Source organism: Bactrocera latifrons, unplaced genomic scaffold (genome assembly GCF_001853355.1).
Source record: "Bactrocera latifrons isolate USDA-ARS-PBARC rearing strain unplaced genomic scaffold, ASM185335v1 scaffold_126, whole genome shotgun sequence".
Classification (NCBI taxonomy): Eukaryota; Metazoa; Arthropoda; class Insecta; order Diptera; family Tephritidae; genus Bactrocera; species Bactrocera latifrons.
The window spans coordinates 130,247-147,913 of NW_017534697.1; the positions used below are offsets into that span (position 1 = coordinate 130,247).

Below are 17,667 nucleotides of genomic sequence, written 5' to 3' on the forward strand. Positions count from 1 at the left end.
TTTTCGGTGCGTTTGCCAGGGCAATACTAAATTTACTGTTGGGTGTATGTCATCAAATACAACACTGCGTTAATTCGTTTTTGCATTTATCAACAAAGTTATTGAGATAATTATTTATGTTTTTCAAATAAGTGGGTGTTTCTCGTAATTTATTGAACAATCTAATATTCAACACTTCCTACAATATGCCAATTATGTACAATACCGGTGATTGGTTTTCTCTGCGACCGGATACTTATAGGTAAGAAATAAAGCAATTCATCACAATACCGTTCAAMCAACACCAAGTACTTATAATCATTCAGGAAACTGGACCTTTTTACTCCCGATTGGCCCCTTGATGTGGATTTGGAGTACATGGAAGTCGTAGGCGCACCATTTGGTGGACCATTAGCAATGATTCGAGATCCGAAACAAATAGTTCCTATTAAAGGAAGTGTCAAGCCAATGATTCGCATATTYAATACAGCGGGTGTGGAATTAGGAAAAATTGTGGTTTGTTTAAATTCCATTAGTATACCTCTGCATATTGTATTGTTCTAGTTGTTTATGATACGTAGTGGAATCATGGAAAGATAATTAAGATGGGCTGGTCAGAYGTGGAAGAGCTGATATGTGTTCAAGATGATGCGCTGGTTTTCATCTTTGATATGTTTGGAAAAGAAAAGGAGTCATATAGTATGGGACAGGAGGCTAGCTTAACAAAGGTAAACATAATTAAATAATTTCGCAAGGCTTAATAAAATATTTAAAATATTTCAGATTGTAGATGCGAAAATATTTCAGTCCATTTCTGGAACCGGTGTGGCTGTGCTAACAACTACTGGCCGCATTTTCCTGAAACTAAATAATGCAAAAGATGTCCGCACACGACAGTTGCCAGAAATTCCAAGTAAGCCAACTTCATACAAATTATTACTGTATAAGTATTACCTACAATAATCAAATGTTTGCGAATATAGAATCGGCATCAGACTGCTTGTGTTGGGAAATAATCACAGAAGAACGCAATACTTACTGTCTCTTGGGACGTGATCAAGAAGTCGTTAAATTATTTCCCGGAGAATCCGTCGGCACTATTACGCGAAATCTTTTTGATCGACCTTTCGAACGTATTTTGCTCATGTCGGTTTCGTATAACCATCAAAATCTGGCTCTCTATACAAATAATGGCCTTTTATGGCTGGGTACGGTAGATATGAAGAGAAAATTTTGTGAATTCGATACCGGTCGCAAAGACGTTCCACGTCAAATCGAATGGGTTATGAACTCGGAAAAAAACGATGCCGACGCCGTGGTCATTTCGTATCCTTCTTTTTTACTTGTTGTGAATCGTAATGGCGATAGAAATCTGTTCACTTACGACCCAGCTATATTTCTAATTGCCGAAATGGATGGAGTGCGTATTATAACAAATAATGCTCATGAAATGATACAAAAGCTTCCAAAATGCGTGCAAAACATATTTGCTGTAAATAGCCAAGAACCTTCAAGCTTCCTTTTTGAGGCACAAAAGAAATACCAAGAAAAATCCCATCAGGCCGATGAATATCTCAGTCTGTTTCGCAACAAAATGGATGTGGCTGTTGACGAATGCATAGAGGCAGCCGGATATGAATTCTGTACAGAAACACAAAAAAGTTTGCTTCGGGTAGGTACTGTTTTAACATATGACCGGCTTGCTTGTTTTTTAAAAGTATTTCTTATTTATATACAATAGACGGCATATTTTGGAAAAGGGTTCATTCCCTGCCATAATCCCGATGAATATTTACACATACTTAGGATCCTGCGGGTGCTTAATGCTCTTCGACATGAAAAGATTGCAATGCCATTGACTTATAAACAGTAAGTTTCGTTTAGGTTTTATATCAACCTTACTTTATATTAAACGTATTTTGGATTTAGATTTTCTCATTTGCAACCGGAAATTGTAATGGGCCGCCTTGTATTTCGCAAGCACTACGCCATAGCAATTGAAATTGCAAAACATTTAAAATTGCCAGAGTCGTGGATTTTAGAGCACTGGGCATACCACAAAGTTATAAATGACAAAAGTACGTTGTTTAGAATTTTGTATTTATTTATTATATAGCGGGAAATAACAATATCATTACAGATGATAACGAGGTAGCACGAAAAATCACAGAAAAATTCAAAAATCCCTCGATACACGGAATCTCATTTTGCAATATCGCTGAGAAGGCGCATGATGTGGGGCGTGATGAATTGGCCATAAAGGTAAATTTCATAAACATTTCTTTGTTAACCATACTTACATTTCGGTTTATACTTTAGTTGCTTGAACTAGAACCCCGAGCATCGTTACAAGTACCACTATTGTTAAAATTGGGGAAATATGACCGTGCSATAAGAAGTGCCACTCAGTCAGGCGACAGTGAACTTGTTGCCACTGTGCTACTGGAAATCAAAAAGAAAATGATGCTKGCCAATTTCAATGTAATATACGAKCAACAGGTTTTATATCTGGAAATGTAATTATTTGCTGTTTTAGATTATCATTCGTGAGTACCCAATGGCTTTAAATATCTACAAAAAAATGATGAACGAATGGAGCCGAACTGCACTGTATGATATCTACAATCAGGAAGATGATCAAAAGTCTATTGCCGAGTACCATTTTCGTAATGCTCTCGAAAGCGACAGCTTAGAGTCAAATTTGCCAATTATCGCCAATAGTTATACACAAGGGCGCAAAAATATCGAGGCTGAATTATGCGCAGATACTGGCAAAATTTTAAAGTTGCAAAAGAATGTATTGAACCCGAAGTAAGAAGAGAAACCTTTACATTTGCTATATTATATATAGATAAACCACTAATTTCAGGTACGGCAAAGTACATCAAATCAATTTTAGCGGCCTCTCTATACATGACACCCTTCTGCAGCTGTTGCAAATTGGTGAATTGAAAGAGGCAGAAAAGATTAAAAGCGATTTCAAAGTGCCAGACAAACGTTTCTGGTGGCTGCGCATTTTAACCATGTCCGAAAAATACAAATGGGACGATTTGGAGAAATTTGCTAAAAGTAAAAAAAGTCCCATTGGGTATGAACCATTTGTGGAGGTGTGCATAATGCAAAATAATTTGCATGAGGCACGCAAATACATTATTAAGTGTCGTGATGACCGAAAGGCACATTGGTATTTACGTTCAGAGTAAGCAACCAAAATATTTCTTTTATTGCTACAATCTAATATAAACATTTTYATCTTATTTACAGACTATGGGACGAAGCCGCGGACAGTGCATTTGAAAATCGTGATATTAACACTTTATACACCATACAAAATAAAGTGAGTGCGATTGGTAATCGTGTGCTTTTGGAAAAAATCAGCTCACATATCGCTGTGTTGGCTTCGAAAAAATAAAAATCAAAAACCGATTCAATTCATATTCGTAAAATAAAATTGGCCGTTACGTGTTACTTTGACTTTTTCAAAGGGACATTTATTTTCCATATATGTATATTTATCGTATGTAGATATATACGTTAATATGTATGTAATTCTGTGTAGTTGCTTATGAAGGTATTTAGGTAATAGAATCACATAAAGCAAAAAGAAATATATTTATTTATATTTAACTAACACACTTGCTTTTTCATTTTTTAAATACATATGCATATTTGTATACTAAATATTCAATGTTAAGGACAATGTTTCACATAAATATACTGTTACTATATATCGTGTGATTAGTTATAGATATTTTTATGCTTTGTATAGATATTGTATTATAATTATAGATATATTTATATATGTTTTACGAACAAAACACAGCAGTCTTATATAAGATGAATTTATTTAAATGTTTTTAAATAGATCTCATGCGATATTTAAATTTGAATTTTTGCAGTGTATTGATTCCTCCTCTTCTTATATATTGATAATAAATAATTTAATAAAGCTAACATCTCAAATGTATTTTCGTATTTTCAAAACCGTTAAGAGATTGGGTTAACTAACAACAGAACATACATGTCGTTTGCTGTAACTTGCCCGATCACTCTTCAAAATAATATAACTGAACTGGTACAAATAAATTTTATTTATAATTCGGATTGGTAGCTAAAATTCAAGCCAAAATATTACAGAGCCCGGAAATCAGTGCACTTTATTTAAAAATAACTTTTTATGGTTAATTTTGAAGCATGTCATCTTTTTATTAAGAAAGATATACACATTAGAATTATTTGGGGTTTCGGATTATTCATTATTTATTTACTTACGCCTTTTTAGCCTTGAACACACTCATATTTTTATAGAAAAGCGATATTCATAWTGTATAATTTTTTTCTATACTGTTTATATATACAATCGCTACTTTTTTAGTTTTTATCTCACAATCTAATTTACATAATCATAATTATAGTATTACTTTTGATTTAAATTATATTTTTTATCAAGTTAAACTCTACTCTAACAGAAAGGGCTGCATAATATGTTAAGCTAAACTGGATACCCAAAATTGGCGCTCACTCAAATAAGCAGAAGCCAGTTGCTCTACCAACTGTCGATTATGTTAATAATTTTGCTAGGGATTATAYTTATGTATAAATTTTCTTCTTCAAAAGAAATAATTTCCTTTATTTATACACACATCATTTTTAAACAAATCTGTGAATTAACTTGTCTATTATTTGACTATTTACTAACTATGCTAACCACTATGTACAAAAAATATTATAATTACTATTTTCGAATTAAAAGTTAGTAACTAATTTACCTACAAGAATAGTGACTAGTTAAAGAGCATAAATAAAATTTCATATGTAAATTGCATTATATTTTGCTATAAGTATTAAAAACATAGTGAGTAAAAAATTGAGGAGAAAGAAAGCCTGGAAAAATTGAAGAAGTGGCTGCGCATTCCATACTAATACAGCGGGTGCACAAAGAAACTATGCGCTATAAACAACTCTCAACATTTATTCTCCTTTGAAACGTTTTCCTAATTCTGCACTTCTTCGCTACATTGCCAATGTATGTATGTGTAATATAGTATATACTTATTTATAATTTTGTTCTTTTGTTTTTTATGACGATGCATAAGTTAAGGATACTTGTTGAACTCCTTAAGAGATAATTTTTGGTACAGCGAGTTTAATTAGTTACGATAAATCGATAAATATAATATTTATATATGTATATTTGCTTATATATTTCTTCGATTGGTTTGAGTGACGCGGTGTGCAGTCAAAAGAAAAAAAATGAAGTATCCAAATATAACGAAAATAATGTCGAATTACTCTGAGATTTAGAAAGGAAATCTTTTCATACGCAATAATCAATTTCTTAATTTAATTTTCTGTTAAATTTTATAAAGTGTTGGAGAATATTGTTTAAGCTTTACCCAACTCTGTGTTGTATGAATAACTTGAAGTTTCTCCTGCTCTAAGCGAACATCCGTACCAGAACATTAGCAACAGTAAAAGTACGCAATTAACAATTTATTTTATTGCAATTACGACCAGTTTCAAATGCAGATTTTTTGATTTCAAGACGTGAAAGGCAAAGAAAGGAGAACAAAATAGGAAACTTAGTAACTGAGCTTTAAACAAAACAATTTAAATACAAAAACATATCAGACGGAACCAAAATATATGTTGAGAAATTTTCGTTTYATCTCCAAGCCCTCAGCAAAGATCTCCCACAACTCCCTCCCAGTGTGCTGCCTTTTGCCAAACTTTTCCATTTCTCTCCTTCGCTGTTGCCAATTTTTCAATTCAATAATATTTCTGATTATTGCATGTCGCCATTTTGCCTTTCCGCAGTCTTAATCATTTACATCACAGCCAAATATTCACGCTTAATTTACACGTACGTATRTATGCGTGTACGAATATTTTCATAATTGTGTACAATATRTAGTATATGTACATATGTATCTATTTTACGAAACATTCCAATCTAAGAAACGAAGCGTTCAATTTATTGTCCTCGGATACATTGCACTTTTATTATAGTTTTCACTCAATTGCTGCTGTATGGAGCAGAAGTCATCAATACCCACTACAGGAGCTATTCCCGGAACMGGGCTATTCGAACAGTGATTGACCATCAAACCACCGCCGGTAGCTGTATTATCATTTCTAATTGCATTTGTATTAGTATTATCGCCATTGGTATTGTCGCAGCTATTGCTGGTGGCATTATTACCGATCGAATGTTTATTGCCGGTTTTATTGTTGTTGCTGCTGCTGCTGCTAATGTTKCTGTTATTATTGTTAAATTGTGGTTTACCCGCACTGCCATGGTTGGCACGCAGGTTCGCCAAAAATCTCTGTTTGAACGTGTTTGCTGAGTATTTATGCTCGATGAAAGTTGGTGAAATTATGGGCGAAGTGCCGAAGATGGGCGCAACCGTATTACTATTTGCCGTCCCTACAGCATTCATTGGTGTGACAGTAACGCCGGCTGCAACAGTGGCCACCGGAGGTGCCCCGATGACTGCAGCAGAGATGCGACTATTGACTGTTGTGTTGTTGAYATTGGCGATCGACGAAGCAGTAGTGAGCAGTTGCCCATTGAATGGCATGCATGCGGAGTTGCTTGCTTTCATTTGTTCTATAAACAACAAAAGAGAAGGAGAGAGAAAAAGAATAGAAATAAAAGTAAACCAAAGATAAAAAGAAAAATAAATAAAAAAAAAAAAACATTTGACAGACAAAGACCAGAAAGGAGCATATACCATACATATGTATATACATAACTCTAGGAATGCGAGTATAGAAAGTGGGAGATTTTGTTTAGTCATAGAACTCGACATTTTTACGATTYTAATTTGCAATTATTAAACATAAATATTTTGATATTTGCAATTCGAAAACCCACAAATTCGTTGGTCCGTCGACCGGTAATAGCAACAACATAAGCAAATTTATGGATTTTAAAACGTTCAATGCAAAAGAAATTGCTTTAATTTAGAATTAAACATTAACACTAATACAAGTACAATAAAAAAATTAAATTAATATTAAATACAGAGTTTTTGTATAATACTGTTGACGTTTACACTAAATGATCATAACCTCAAAGGAGATCCTTAATTAAATAAAATTATAAGAAAAAAAATATTGAATATTTGACTATCCTAAGAATTTTGTTTAATATAAGTGTGTATGAATAATGCAGAGTCAGTTTTTTTATTAACAAAATATTCTCTAAAATGGAAAGTTTTTGAAATATTATGGAATGAAAATAATAAGTAACTTTTATTGTTTGATCTCAATCCTACATGCAGCAATTGTAAATTTTAGCAGCGCACAAAAAAGTGTGTGTCATATAGGGTATATATGTTAGCATTGGTACTAATTTTTTTAGATTCTGATGATACTAACAATGTATAATTTTTTGATACAAATTYTTCTTGAATTGTCGAAATTGTCGAGTAGTTGCTTTTAAAGTCGGTATTCGAGTATACTCCCTCTCTGTTGGATACACTAACTTCGAATTTATTTCAAATTGAAATCAGAAGTGGTCTTTACTCATTGTAAAACCTGGMGGTAAACAACACATTTAGCGAAATTAACTAACGTCTGTAGTTTACTATTCCAAAATCAAATAAAGCATGAACTTTACTTTATATGTGTAATTGGTATAGATTTTTTATATTTAATTTTTAATTTGAATAGGAGATCAGCAGTTATCAAAGCAATACAATATAGTGTTTAGAAAATCAGTATAAAATATACACAAAAAATGAGTACAAAATAATAACAATTAGCTACGTAAATTATTTATAAAGAGTAGTATTGCACGAACCAACTAAATTTACAAAATAATTTAAATTCTAAAATAAATCGCAGCAGTCTAAATTTACAAGGATACTTGAAGGTTGCCACTAACTAACGCTATATGTATATATTGTTATACATGTATATATGTATATACACAGATACATTTTATAAACAGAAATAGTAAATATATCATTTTTAATAATTTCAAAGCATTCTTTCGTTATACCATATATATATTTGTTCGAGTGCGAGTACAAGCATTGCAGAATATTAAATACACCGACACTTAATTGCAACAGTGTATTTCATTTTTATAGGTTATGTATGAGATTTATATCGTATGTACTTGCGATATTTCTTCGTTAAATAAATGCTGTATAATTTCGAATTTTGGGAATTATTTCGTTAGGAACCTTCCCTATTCACAGTGGTTTCAAAAAAAAAAAAAACAAAGAGGGGAAGTATATTTGCTAATGTTATTTTAGTGGTGCACCAGGAGACTGCAATCACATTCATATTCAAAACACAGAATTTCACTTGGTTCAATAAATTGTGGTATCTACCAACTCCAATATTGTTGTCGATTGCAGATAATAAGAAAATATCGCTCCACTAATCTAATCTTCCTTTCAATTTAAGACAATCAGATTAAAAAACGACAGAACCGAAAAAATTTTCGCCTAAGTGAATACAAACTATAAGGAGTCGGCGGATGTTGCACTTCTGTAAACAATATTATGCATTTAGTTCTCTAAGTGCTTCCACGTACTCACAATGATTTTAAGAATACGTCTGGTTCCGCAAACTAAAAAATTTTGCTCTGAAAAGTCGCAGCTTTAACTCTTTTAAGGAACTGACAAATATTTTTGGAATATGCTGGCGTGCTGGTATGTTAGAGAAAATATTTCTCTGCAATGACAGACAACAGCCATTTACTTAGGTAAGCTGTGTGCCTATATAAGCCAATACACCAAATATGGTTAGCCTTTTCATTAGCTTTGTGCAAATGTAAGTTTTTTTCTAATTTACTAAGAAATGAATATTCCCCATCTATTTTATTTAAATTCACGTCGCATTAGTAGTGTCTTTAGTATAGGCTACGTTTCATCGTTGAGAACGCCTACCACTGCGTCAGCAGAAGCAGAAGCAGCAGCAACAATCGCGTTCGCCATGCCTGCAACACCAGCGCCAGCAACAACACCATTACCCACTGTAGCAGCAGCAACACCGACACCATTGGCATTAGCAACATTTGTCATAGTGCCATTGCTGTTATTCATATTTATATTGGCATTTGATGAAGATGTGGACGTTGATGTTGATGTGGACACACCCGACAGGTGAATGCTACCAATTATGTGAGGCGTTTTCTTGTGTTGCTGTTGTTGCTGATGATGATGCAACAGCGTGCCAGTCGACAAGGAAATGCTCTTTTGTTGATGTTGCTGTTGTTGTTGTTGTTGTTGGATAAGTGTCGGCCCACTGGGACTGATAGGTGTCAAAGGAAGATTATGGGTAGTMTGTGTCTGTTGTAGCTGTTGTTGTTGTTGTGTAAATGTCAGCGTCTGTATGGGTGTTTTTGTGGGCGACGTAGCTGGTGTGAGAATGCCTAAATTAACAAGATTCGGCAGCGCAATTTTGGATGTTGTAGATTGTTGCTGCTTCGATTGTACTTTATCAACGATTGCCTGCAGTTTGTGCTGCTGCTGTGCAATGATATCAGCTGAACCAACAGCATTAGCTGCGGCTGCAGCTGCTGCAGCCTGAGCCGCTGCATTTGTGGCCAATTTCAGAATCTTACTGGCCGTTGCGTTAGCGGCCAACAAGTTGGTAGCTGCAGTCGCAGTTTTGGTTGCTGTTGGCGTTGCCAGTAGGCCGCTGCCATTAATGCCAGTAGTGTTGCCACTGCTACTGCTGCGCACTAAATTGTTATTGTTACCTGATGATGCGGTTGCCGACGATCCAATACTTTGTAATTGTGGTTGCTGCTGACTGCTGAACTGATGTTGCTGCTGCTGCGATTGGTGATGTTGGTGATGATGTAAGTTGAGACCAACACCATTTGTGGTGGCAACAACATTCGGACTTCCATTGCCAAGTGTACCGTTCGTCAATTGCTGCAGCACATTAGTTGTGACAACAGAACTAGTTGAGTTGCTGCCACCGTTATTACTACCAGCRGAATTACTGTTGSCGTTGTAAGTGTTGCCGCTGGCACTGCCATGACAGCTACTGGCGCTACTCGACATATTGCTGATACTGGATGGACTGAGTGAACCYAACGATTGTGAGGGCGAGCTGCTGCGTTGCAAAATGTTGCCTGACGCATTGACGCTTGTGCCGTTGCTGGTGGTTGTTATATTAGCTACATGTTGTGCGCTCAAGACGCTCTCTGGCGATGAATTGTGTGACACCAGCGCATGGTTCTTCAAGCCTTGAGCAGTTTTGTAGCTTTTACCGCAGTGACACTTGTAGCCTTTGCGGACTCTGAAACAATAAATATTCAATTAATTATATCCAGCAATTATACACAAGTTTTATTAATAGAAGACGCCTACATGAATATCCTAACTGTGTTATAATAACCTCCTACCGTACCGCGTACCTATACGTAATTTATGATTTCCTTGCTTTCATTTTGCATCTTTAACAAAGTGTTTTTTTTTTTTTTTTTGAACCGCTTTCGGTCTCATAATTAACTTTCAATTAAGTGCAATTAAATGGATCACAGAAAGAAGGATCTGTGTGGTGTCAAAAGTCTCAAATAGGTGGAAGATYTTCTAATAAGATTAATGCATATGCATAACTAATAGGTTGCACATTCTTTTCAGCAATGAAAGGGGCGCCGTCTCTCCTACGCAAATCRTAACAATTTTCGGGCATTTTGACTTTAAAGCTTTAATTTTCGAAGCAAAAGGTATTTTAAATTTACCTTATWACCTTACCTGATCTACCTTATAAATCGAATGAAAAATWACGAAAATTATGGTTCGTTTTGTTAGAGGTTCCGTTTCTCATTCTCTTGAAATAGAGCTAAGATAAAGGATCTAGTTATTTTAAAATAATTTAGCCGATACCTAACTATTGTTTGCAGTGAAAGTACATAAACTATTTTTACATTATTGCTACGGAAAATTAGATAGGAATGGTATTACATGCTTTAGACACTCACTTCCCGTCCTTTTTGTGGCCATTCTTCGAGTGATACTTGATGCCGTTGACGTTCTTGTAACGCTTTTTACAACCAGGCACGGGACACGCAAACGGTTTCTCATTGCCTGGTGTGCCATTACTGCCGGTACCGGAATGCCTTCACAAATATATATATTTAAATTTCAATGTTCATTTTTCTTACAAAAAGTTTTGTTGAGCAATCACCTGCTCCCGTAACGCATTATGAACTCGGAGCTGAATTCTTCGGTTGTCCAAGAATCATTGCTATCCTCTGACTCCGAAACAACCATTTCGTCATCGTCCATTTCACTGCCTATAAATGTTAGCAAAAATTTAAATTTTGAAAACAAACGTTCATATTAGTTAAAAAAAAATGGCGTAGAATAAACAAATGTCTTGCGGTACAGTGCGAATACAGCTTCTTGTCTACACTGATTCGCTTTCTCACCAGTGGGCGTATTGCTGCGATTTGACGACGACATACTGTAACTGTGATGTTTGATCGCCAGCTTCCGTTTGAGTTCAACGCCCGACGTGTTGGCGGATAGGAACGGACTCTCCTTACGTGCATCTTCCGATATGAAGCGCAGTACATAGCTCAGCGGTAAGCATGCAGGCTGCGCCTGCTCTTTCTGTTCAACCACTTTAGGATCATAATCTGGAAATAAAAAATATAAAGAATTATTTTAATTATTACCCATTCCGAAGCAATAATCTTATTAAACATGTGTATTTAATAAACGATATTCTGAATAAAAACTCCTATTGATGCGTCGTGCAAACCACTTTTGGTCTCTTTCTAGCCAAATTTAGTATTTGAAAAATTTTATTGATGCATGGCACAATTTTCGCAAACTTCTATTCCGATAAAGTTGTTATTCTATATGACAAATTATTACCAAGTATTTATGGTGCAGAATAATTCATGACCATAAATCTGAACGAATTATTCAAATTCCGAAACGTCATGTTTCAATATACATATTTTATTTTTAYTTAAGGTGAAGAATATTTTATGGTAATTCAGAATTGTGTATGTGCATCAACATTATAATATGAAAAAAATCTTTTGCAATATTTAATGAATTAGTAAGATTTCAAATTGTTGCTGCCTATAAATGAACGACATTCATTTCTATAGAAAGGGTGCATTGAATGAATTAAGCACAGTGAAATTTGAGAAACCTGATTTAAACAAGTTGCAATGAGCACTTAAATTACATATTGTCCAAAATATATTCATAAATGATTTTACTCGCAGTATGAGGTTAGGATAATGCTGACCCAGACAAGAAAAACGTTAACTTCGGTTACACGGAAGATGTAATACCCTTCACAAATAAAATAGTTTCGAAGATAGTTGATTTGAAGTTTGAAAAATTGGCCCTGCAATAATTTGTGCCACTTTACTGGACAATTCGAACATGATAACTTCTCGATTTAAAAAGTTTCCTATGCAAGAACTTCATTTTGATCGATCAGTTCATATAACATCTATACCCTATAGTAGCCCGATATCAGCATATCCGACAAATGAGATTTAAACTCACTAGGACTTGTTCAAAATTTCAAAGCGATATCTAAAAAAACTGAGAGACTGGATCGCATATATACAGGCAGACAAACGGACGGACATGGGATCAATAATAATTTTTTGTGTTAACCAATGTCAAATTCGATTAGTGTAGTGCATTTATGCGCGAGGAATAATGTTAGAGTAGTATTGAGGTATTAAAAATATAATATAAATGCATAGCTGTCCGATCAGAAGAAGCCGAACTTAAAACATTTAATATACATATATAGATTCTAYAGGTTGCAGGTTCTCCAAAAGGATATCGGCAGAATACAGACGCGCTAATAGGTTATAGAATATCACATGTTTGGTGAAACCACAGTAAACAGCTTTAAAATAATGAGTCTGTATTACAATATTCCTTACCATCGGCCAGTCAGTCATGAATTGTTCTGAACAAATTTATAATTAGGCCTGTATACTTTCAATCAATGAATAGCGAAATCGCTGAAGCCAAACATATGGCACTAACCGTCTCTTTGCACGCYCACTTAAACCAACCTATGGAACACCCCATTCCCGCAAGACTTATTTGCCACCAAATAGGGCTTAGTAATGACTATATCAACAATCGGGGAAGTTTCAAGAAGGCTTAGATAGTCGACATCTACTGTGGAAGCCTCCACAATAGTTGAAAAATAGAAAGACAAAATTTAAGTTCAATGGTTATTTGAATTATAATGCTGTTGTTGTTGGCAGAAAACATCACATCCGTTCCGGTTGCGTAGACCCGACTGTCTTCTAAACGGCATCTAATGTACTACAGCGGAAGTAAAATTCAGTAAACCCATTTGCTAAGTKGACTGGGTGGACGTACGACTTTACCCATTTGGAATGATGAAATCTAGACGGTTTAACAACCCAGAGCACTTCAAGGTAATCGGACATATGCATATAGTATGCTTTCTTTGATTTTATATCAGCACTTTTGCATCAATTATAGAGCAAATGTAATATAAATAAATTTATGTTTAGATATTAATATATATACTTTTCGACAGTAATACTGTTTCTACCAAAGAAAACTTAGAAAATGCAAATGCCTTAGTCGTCAAAATATCATAATTTTTAAACATAATTACAGATTTGATAAAATGAATGTATGCACATACGAAATTCTATAACATGTAAATTTATACAAAGCACCTACCTATCTACTTATGTATATGTATATGGTAAAATAAATACATATATACAAACCCATGCTTTCATATATAAATGCCAAATACATAAACATGTACAATTGAACATAATGTACGAAAGTTCTTCACAAAAGTCACCCTTAAACAATGACACCACCGCTAAGATTACATTACCTTCTCGGATTGATATCATTTCACGGTGTTTTATATATATAGTGGCCGAGTTCAAATTATATGATACTTTGATGAATAGAAAAGTCTTCTACCACTATATATAATTATTGGAGCTTTCACCAATTCTGCGGTGAATGCGTTTTCCATCGAAGTATACATATACATTTGATCATGGAGATGGCAGTAAGTATTTGACGGTCTGTACGACATTATTACATGCTAGGCGGTTGTTCATGAATTGTTCWGAACTCATTCACCTTAATTGCAAATTAGACAAAATACTCTAGGTGTATTTCAACACGAAACACAAGAATCCGTCGAATGTCATATGCCATACATATAGGGTTTTCACAAAATCAAATCAAAAAAGGTTGAGAAGGTCAAAATTTTTTAAATACAAATAAATAATATAATTTTGACAAAAAAAGGCATTCAAGTGTCAATCCATAAATGCTACCTGTTCAAGAAATATGGCCATCCCGGATAACGATCAAGATATGGATGGTACATACTTACATATTATATTTTGAAAATGTAGCAGTCCCCTTTAATAACACCTTAAGCCCAAGATAAATGCAAACACACATATGCAAACAAAAGAACACCCTTTTTATTATTAGTGCTTCCCTTGTTTCACAATTCATTTAATTAATATTTCGGATCCGGTGGCTTATGGCCGAGGTAGTCCTAAATAGCGAGCTTATATATGAATATATAAACTTATGTATAGATATGTCTGTTATTTTCTATCTGATTCTGAATGAATGAAAGTGGCATAACTCACCACCACTTCCCACGCACCACAAGGAGGGAAACTGAACTGAATCACTATCTAATCATCATACTAACAACTGCTATATCGATTTTGCACCGGTAACGTTAACTTAATGGCAAGCAGCTGACCGTGACGTTAAGGTAAACGTCGACTTTGACGTCGCCATAACTCATCAATTTCAAATTCACCATACCAACACATCATTAATATACATGATAATATCAATAAAGTAAACAAATACTGACCGCCTATAAACTTAAAACCGTTCAGTTAAATTTTTTCGTTTTTCTTCAATTAACAATCACGAGACCAACACCATCATATTGTACTATGCATATTTACATACATATTTGAAGACTTTAAATTTAAAGTATATCAAAGGCACTAAAAGTCCCTACTCACCGATATGCGTGTCCTCAATATGTTGTATTAAATCTCCTAAACTAGGAAATGTTATACCGCAGCCATTAAATTTGCAGATGTTTATTAAGAACACGGCCATATCCCGACCGATTTGACCGATGAATATAAATGTCGCTCGCTAAGCAGCTCTGCTCTGCCCTGCTCTTCCGCTTGCTGATGGGTTGTTTGTTGGCTCTGTTTAACAGCTGGTGCATACAATCAATCAGATAAACACAGCGAAACGCTCATTCAACGGCACGGCTTATTCAACTTCAGAGCAATTTCCTCCGTGGAAAGCAAATAATACAAATATTGCACACACACACGAGCGAGAACGCCGATATTCCAAAAACRCGAATTAATGCAACGCACCTGCTCACTCGTTCACCCTTTTCGTTGCGTACAATAGTTCAGTTATTTTTCACCACACAATATTTACTTGCACTCCTTCACTCTCTTGCACACACTTGATAGCTTAATATTCACTCGTCACACCACACTTTCTATACTGTTCACTCTCATGATCACCGAATTGATTGATGCAATACTGATGGGTTACGTTCGTAAATATTTTTCCCGATTAATTTTTATAACAAAAATACCTGATTTATACTTTGCATAAAATTTCAATTCTTAAATATTTAACTAAGTATGTCTGTCGGGATATGATTTATACATCCCACTCCAATTCTTTCGTTCACTTTTTTCCATCAACGCTGTCTGCGTGGACTATTTCTTGACCAACCAACCAAGTGCGGTAGCTGCAACGACGACTGCATCGATTGTTGTTGGGTATGATAGGGTGGTGAATAAATTGAAGTTGTTTATTCAAGTATACTACTGTGTATTGGCTTTGTTTTGAGGTTCAGGTTGCTGATGGTTGTTTATCTTACAGTCATTTCGTCTTGACACTTTACTTTGGTATTATTTACCAATTATTTATATAGTACGGATGAATATTTCAAAACGATTGTGATCTAACTGCTTTATTTTCCGTTGTCAACAATCTTTTCCCTCGATAGTGAATAAGAACGAGGAAAACTCTATTTACAACCTGTCATTTATGCCGGTGGGAACTGACAAACCGTTTCAATATGCGCTAGATTATAAAATTGTATGAGTCGGATAATTATATAGTGTATACACTAGACATTAATTAGGACAGTTATTGTCGATTCGCATATATGTAGTTAGTCATTATGTAGTCGCATGCCTTTGTAACTAAAAGCATATACGCCAAAAAATTAACTGTTGTGTGTTATTAAACACAATTTATCTGTATAAAACGACAGAAATAGAATACTTCAAGTGTATATGTAATATTAAACTTCTATTTTAGAGCGTACTTAATACTCATACAAAAAGTCATACTCTTTAATGCTCATGTCCTCCGTAAATATACACCACTGCGTTCATAATTTTTTTGGACGGATTTCAATATCGACGTTTACCTATTAATTTAGGTAGCTTACTTCTCCCTTTACTTTTAATAMATCTGCTCCATTCTTGCTTCAGTTTACGCCATTCAACACAATTTACAAGCTTTCTTGCCTTTTATATTTCCACCACTGCTGCAGCGTATTCACCAATACACAAACACCCACTGTAACGCACATATATACGATTGGTGTTATGCAATTTGGGGCCGTCGTTAAGTCGAATTAAAACAAGCCATTAAGAAATACTAAATTTTCGTAAAGGCTCAATTAAGTTTTCACAAAAATTTTTGGGATTGTTTGTTCTTCTACTATTCTTGACCAACTTTTGCACAATAAACTACCCGCTTTTGTCCAGTTTAGTTACAGCATTTTGCTGCAGCTGCTACTTATCGCTGTTTTCTGTTTTTAATTAAAAACATATTTGGTCTGGTATATGAATCGTAGCGAGCCGACGACGTTATGCACGGCGTACGTTCGACCCTCTGTGCTCGCGGTTCAAACGAAACAATTTGCTGCTTGCGTTGCTGTTTCGATTTGATGCTGCTCAGCAGAGAACGTCAACGACGACGGTAGGCGAGATAGGGRAAACAAATATGTACCTACAAAAGTTCTCCTATAAGCTGTCATAATAACCACTAGTTTTCACATCGCTCTTGTGCTTTCGGTAAGTTGCTTTGTTATTTAACGATTCTGTGGTACGTTGGCCGTTTTAGTAGTAGAATATATGTAAGTAGGCAACCCGTACCGAATGCCTATTTTTGCTGTTACTTTGTGTATGGTTAGTGAAAAATTCAGCATTGGCTACTGTGTATATAAACTGTGGTACCGAAAAGCGTTGGGAAAGTACGAACAAAGTGTGTTGAGTGGATGCGTTTTGTAAAATTTTATTAAAACGTTATGTAAAAACAAATCAAGTCATGCGCCTGTTTGATTCACACCATGATTCAATCATATAAGGTTGCGTCGGTTGCCCAAAATGTCAAAATCAGCATTTTTCCATCAGTGACGACATAATATTTTAAAATTGAAACATAGTTCAGACCAAAGACTTTATTTGATTTTTGAGTTTCGTTTGAAATAAAATTTCTTGAACCCYTTCAATAAAAATCATAGGTTATTAACAATACTATAAAACTGAATACATTGTATATACAAGAATACTATACTGCGATGATTATCTTTGTGGTGGTGGTGCTAACCCAAATTTAGTCTAATTAGCGTTTT

General features: G+C 34.7%; 2 protein-coding genes across 3 annotated transcripts; one reads left to right on the forward strand and one right to left on the reverse strand.

The window, feature by feature from the left end:
* Positions 1–34: 34 nt before the first annotated feature.
* Positions 35–3,610, forward strand: LOC108978709 (vacuolar protein sorting-associated protein 16 homolog). The gene is made up of 12 exons (XM_018949108.1): positions 35–241; positions 306–495; positions 561–707; positions 763–892; positions 963–1,651; positions 1,721–1,848; positions 1,909–2,057; positions 2,120–2,241; positions 2,299–2,460; positions 2,516–2,790; positions 2,849–3,178; positions 3,244–3,610. Exons 1-12 carry the CDS (start codon positions 186–188, stop codon positions 3,389–3,391), a joined length of 2,526 nt encoding a protein of 841 aa, XP_018804653.1. The 5' UTR covers positions 35–185; the 3' UTR covers positions 3,392–3,610.
* Positions 3,445–16,966, reverse strand: LOC108978710 (probable serine/threonine-protein kinase DDB_G0282963). 2 transcript variants are annotated; one of them, XM_018949110.1, is made up of 6 exons: positions 15,005–16,963; positions 11,384–11,593; positions 11,140–11,248; positions 10,934–11,071; positions 9,701–10,248; positions 3,445–6,589 (listed from the first exon to the last, which is right to left on the reverse strand). In XM_018949110.1, exons 1-6 carry the CDS (start codon positions 15,102–15,104, stop codon positions 5,949–5,951), a joined length of 1,746 nt encoding a protein of 581 aa, XP_018804655.1. In that variant the 5' UTR covers positions 15,105–16,963; the 3' UTR covers positions 3,445–5,948. The 2 variants fall into 2 exon arrangements, with proteins under 2 accessions (XP_018804655.1, XP_018804654.1); XM_018949109.1 differs by lacking the exon at positions 3,445–6,589 and having other exon boundaries at positions 7,158–10,248; positions 15,005–16,966.
* Between the last annotated feature and the right edge of the window lie 701 nt (positions 16,967–17,667).